The 4,575-nt window shown below is 51.0% G+C and overlaps 1 protein-coding gene across 1 annotated transcript in view; it reads right to left on the bottom strand.

The window, feature by feature from the left end:
- OCRL (oculocerebrorenal syndrome of Lowe) overlaps nucleotides 1-4,378 on the bottom strand; it is a gene marked incomplete at both ends in the record, with an annotated part of 16,457 nt that extends 12,079 nt beyond the window's left edge. Inside the window, 8 exon segments of the mRNA XM_010076149.1 lie at nucleotides 414-528; nucleotides 991-1,092; nucleotides 1,660-1,821; nucleotides 1,910-2,030; nucleotides 2,441-2,524; nucleotides 2,608-2,733; nucleotides 3,414-3,452; nucleotides 4,299-4,378. Of these exon segments, the coding sequence (XP_010074451.1) occupies nucleotides 414-528; nucleotides 991-1,092; nucleotides 1,660-1,821; nucleotides 1,910-2,030; nucleotides 2,441-2,524; nucleotides 2,608-2,733; nucleotides 3,414-3,452; nucleotides 4,299-4,378 (829 nt within the window).
- Between the last annotated feature and the right edge of the window lie 197 nt (nucleotides 4,379-4,575).

The following is a 4,575-nucleotide window of genomic DNA, read 5'->3' as shown; positions in this document are numbered from 1 at the left end:
TCCTGCTAGGAAAAGCTGGCCATTCAATTTACCAGCTCAAGACCACCTTGCCCCTACAGCACAAAGGTGAGAGGGTCACGCAGGTAACAAATCTAAACCCACCGCTACGACTCTATTGAGCGTACTACTCCCCCAACACCTACCTTGTATTTTATAAAGTTATTTTGATCCGTGTCTTTGTAAATTTCTAATTGAAAGTACAACATCCCCTGCAACCATGGGGCAGGAACAGACTCTCCAGGTGTAATCTGGGATACCTGACACAGGCACAGGACATGCGTGCCAAGCGCACGCCCTTGGCTTCTCCAGTTACCGCTCTGCGGGTCAGGTGAGGAAAGGGGAAGCCCGTTTCTCTTTTCCATCCAGTCACGCCAACTCGATGGCAACACCCCACAACACTGACCAGAACTCACCTTCTTATACTTGGCATGAGGGTGCAGGGACTTCTCCACAGCAGCCAGCCATTCTTGCTCCTTTGCAGAATCAAAGTAAAAAAAAGCCTCCGTGCTGAGGTCCAGCTCCTGGAACCTAAAAGCCAAGCCAGCTCAGCACATCCACCTCTCCTACCCACCACCCTCCTGCAGCAAGGTCCAGCGTGAGACCTGCAGCAACAGCTCTTCTTGGAAGAGAAGCTCCTTATTCCCGTTTGCTACATAAAGCATCAGAATGTCACCACAGTGTCCCCGAGCCCTGCTGCAGTACACTCCAGCAACCACCCCCCCGAGAAGGTTTTAGGCTGAGGACAACCCCAGAGCTCCGTGGATGCCTCAAGGAAAATCTGTTTTATTATGTCATGCCAGCCTCGTTTAACCCGATGCTCTGCCTCATCCACACGGCTCTTCCCCCTCAGACAGCTCTTCTGAGACACAGCTCAGCTCTGTGGGACCTCCGAACATGACAGGAACTTAAAATAAATACACCCCACCAGCATCCAAGCAAGAGCAACAAGAACCCAGTGCCGTCAGTACACACGAGGTCTTTGCTACTCACCCGACGCAGTAGAAGTCTGGAGGCTCGGCGTCGCACACCAGCCAGGGCTCCAGGCTGCTGTCTGGAGACTGCCCGTTCACATTCCACGTTCCCACAAAAAATCTACAACACAAAAGCAGCTGAACCATTAAAAAAACACAATAACAACTGCATCTGCCATCTGCCCAGTTTCTCCAGCGCAGGCACAGCAGCATTCAGGCTGGGAGCAGACACGACACGCGATCTCCCGTGGAGGGCCACGCCAGCTATGGGGTAACCGAAAATTCTTCCAGGCTTGGCTCATTTCAGGGACACTCATCGTGGGGATTCTGCAGAACGCTACAAAACTAAAGACGTGTCATTAGGGCCAGCAGACATCTGGCTCTTTTAACATCACGTCATGTGGGACAACACTAAGGCAGCGTGGTGCGACTGCTGCCTTTATCCTCCTTCTGCCCAACTGCTTCAGTCTTACTCGAGGGTCAAGAGATCCAACACACAGAGGGGAAAAGATGCAAAAGGAGAAGCTGCACCACAGGCATTTATTGCCTTTCGGTCTGCCCAATCCTCGTCTGGCCGCCCAAGCTGGCCACACATCAGCAGCTGTCAGGTTTCAAACCTGGGCGAGGTCTGAGTTCACAGGAGAGACGGAGCTGTCTCTGTGTGCTGTTCCTCGGTCACCGCTCTCACCTGAAGTTGTGCAGGTTGACGTACGCCTTCTCTCTCTTGGCAAGCACGTGTTTGATGAGGCTTTCTCTCTCGTTCGACTGGGCACCGGGCACAAACATTCTGCACATAGTGTTGGTCACTTTTGGCTGGTCTCTTGAAGTACCTTCTCTCTCTCGCTGAAATCTAGGAAGGAAGCGAGAGCAGAATTAAAACTGTTTCTGCTGTCTAGGAAGAGAAGGAAAAAAGGGAACAGATTCACCGCGTTACGTACTGCTTGTTTTGAGGCACAGGAGGAGGTGGGGGCTCCCGGCGAGATCCCGTTTGGTGGTTTTGGCTGGTTCTTCTATCTTCCAGGCTTAGAGCGTTGAAGTCATCCTCAATCCCCAAAGATGCTGTAACAAAAAAAACAAAAAACAAGCACAATGCCCTGAGAAACAATTTAAAATTGCTCAGATCAAGAAGGAAAAAATATAACTCCACAGGAAGTGAAAAAGCAAATGATAATAGCAACATAGCAACTCTGATGACCCAGGGAATGAGAAAAAGGGACACTAAGCACAAGCCAAGGCAGGGGGAGCATAACACAGACAAATCAGGGCAACTGGCAGAGGACAGCACTCCAAAAGGGATGGAGGGAGGTCCAGGGCAACAGAATCCAAGGACCCAGAGGTTTCATTTTGTTCAGGGTGATGCGAGGTGAGGAAATGGGGCTGAGGACAGACTGCAGGGTCCCTGCTCCCTGCCCCCGAGTGCCCCATTGCTGTACAGACCATGGAGCACAGAAAAGTGATGGTTCAAGTACCCGAAGAAGAGGCCTGTGACAGACCTGAGAGGCTCTTCTCCACCTGATGCCAGCTGGCTGAGTCCTTAGGCTCAGGAAGAGACCCTTTCAGTACCACTGGGAAAAAAAAAAAAAAAAAAATCAGCACTGTCGGAAACTGCTGAAGGTCAGAGGATTTCACAAACAACCATAGCTCTGCTTACCTTCCTGCATGCTCTGCACTTCTGAAAGGAATCCCAAACAGCGTTCCTCATCAGGGATCTCAAAGAGCCGCTCCGCCGTCTCGTCCCCTTGTATCCGGACCTTACAGCCTGCTTCAGGCACAAACAGAGACTCACAGAGTCAGTCAAGGCTGGTTCACAGATATAATGCCCTGAGGGCAACCAGGCTTTCTAGCTATCCTCTGAGCTCATCCATGAAAGCCAGCTTCCAGCTATTATTTTGGATGGAAATCTGCACCGAAGCCAGTTTCCCTGGGCTTCGGAGATCCCCCTGCTGCCTCCCGTGGGGTAACATCAGCCACGATTTCCTGGTTGTAGGAATACTTCTCCCTACTGCGATCTCACAGAGAAGAGCTCTAAAAGCAGCAAGAGAAATCTCTTGAAAGGGAAAGCAGAACTGGTGACCAGGCAGAGCGCTGTCCACACTGAGAAGGGCGGATGGCAACCTCGGCTCAAGTACAGGTCAAAGGAACGTACGGGAGGTGAGAAGGGGTCAGAGTGCAAGGCAGGGCACACTTGAGAAAAGATTTAAGCTAAAGTTTGACCAATACTGCAATCTGGGCATTTAAGACCATGTCTGTCATGGCAACTGCCTTGAGAAGAGCCAGACAACAACATTAGAAGAAATACAATCTCTGCTTGATCAAAAGACAAACACAAAGCCTGGAGGAGGGTTACGAAGCGGCAGATAAAACCTGCATGCCTCGGTGCCCAGCAGGCAGCCTGCGCCCTGAAAGGGGCTTTAGCCACACGATTGTGGCTGTAAAACTTACTGTTGGTAGCTATATCGATCAGCAGAGTTTCTTCTGCCTCTGGAAAAGAGAAAAAGAGTTCACATTGAATGCTGCAGTAATCGAGTACTCAAAAAAGCATGCTGCCTGTTAGGAGCCACAAAGAAGTCCTGACGAAGGAACAAACAGCTTTAATATACATCTGTGCCACTAATACTGGCTGCGGCAGAAAGGATGGCGATATCTGGACAGGTGTTCCCCAGAGTGTCACAGGGGAGATGCCCGACATCCAGAGCTCTCGCACAGCTGGGTGGTTTGTTCCACATCCGTGTGGCTCCTTTGGGAAAGACCAGCCTGGCAATGAACCTCAGAGCCTGTCGACACAGCCAAACGAGGGGCAGAACCACACCGAATTACCCTGAGGGGCACAAGCCAATGCAGGAAAAGGGGCTTTTATTCCCGAACAAGGATTTGTCCCAGCGACACACTCTGCTCTTTCAGTTCTTCCAAGACAAGGCCTAAAGCTCTTTCCCACTCCACAAGTGTCTGTTCAGACTTGTCAGACCTTGCAGAAATTTTGATCAAAACATGCAGAAATCAGACTAAAGCTCCCCAACTCTTGCCATTATGGAGAAGACAGACAGACATCAGCAGACACCAGACGTCAGCCCTTGCAGACAAGCACTCTGTGTGACGCCGAGCCCACTGCCCCTCTGAACCAGCCTGGTCTCTCACAACTGCCTGCTGGCACGGAAAGACTTCCTGCTCAGATGGGGAAGAAGCAGGATTCCATGAACTGCGAGTTTTAGTTTCACGGGGAAGCAGTCTCTATGGGTGCTCAAGAAACGCCACAAATATGGGTTGTGCCAATAAATAGCCGTGGATTCCTGTCCCCCCCCAGAGAGCCCGCCCCAGGAGAGTCAGTACCTTGTACGCATTTGAAGCGGCTGTTGATGGGAACAAAACTCACATCAGAGTTTGCTTTCTCTTGCGATTGGATAAATATCCTGGAGACAGGAAAAAAAGGCTTGTAAAAACCACAGGAACAGCTCCCTCCTCGCGTACAAACATTTCTAGAGTCACGAGAGCCGCACTTCCAGAGAAAGGCGATGGTTGATGCCTATCAACTGGGATGGGAGACGAGAAAGGCAAAAACCGCCCAGAGCCACCGAGGGTGGGTGCAAACCCGGGAGCCTGCGGTGAA

Source organism: Pterocles gutturalis, unplaced genomic scaffold (assembly GCF_000699245.1).
Source record: "Pterocles gutturalis isolate BGI_N339 unplaced genomic scaffold, ASM69924v1 scaffold15428, whole genome shotgun sequence".
In the NCBI taxonomy this organism is placed as follows: Eukaryota; Metazoa; Chordata; class Aves; order Pterocliformes; family Pteroclidae; genus Pterocles; species Pterocles gutturalis.
The sequence above is the reverse complement of the archived record's forward strand: the minus strand, read 5'-3'. Positions and strand labels throughout refer to the sequence as shown.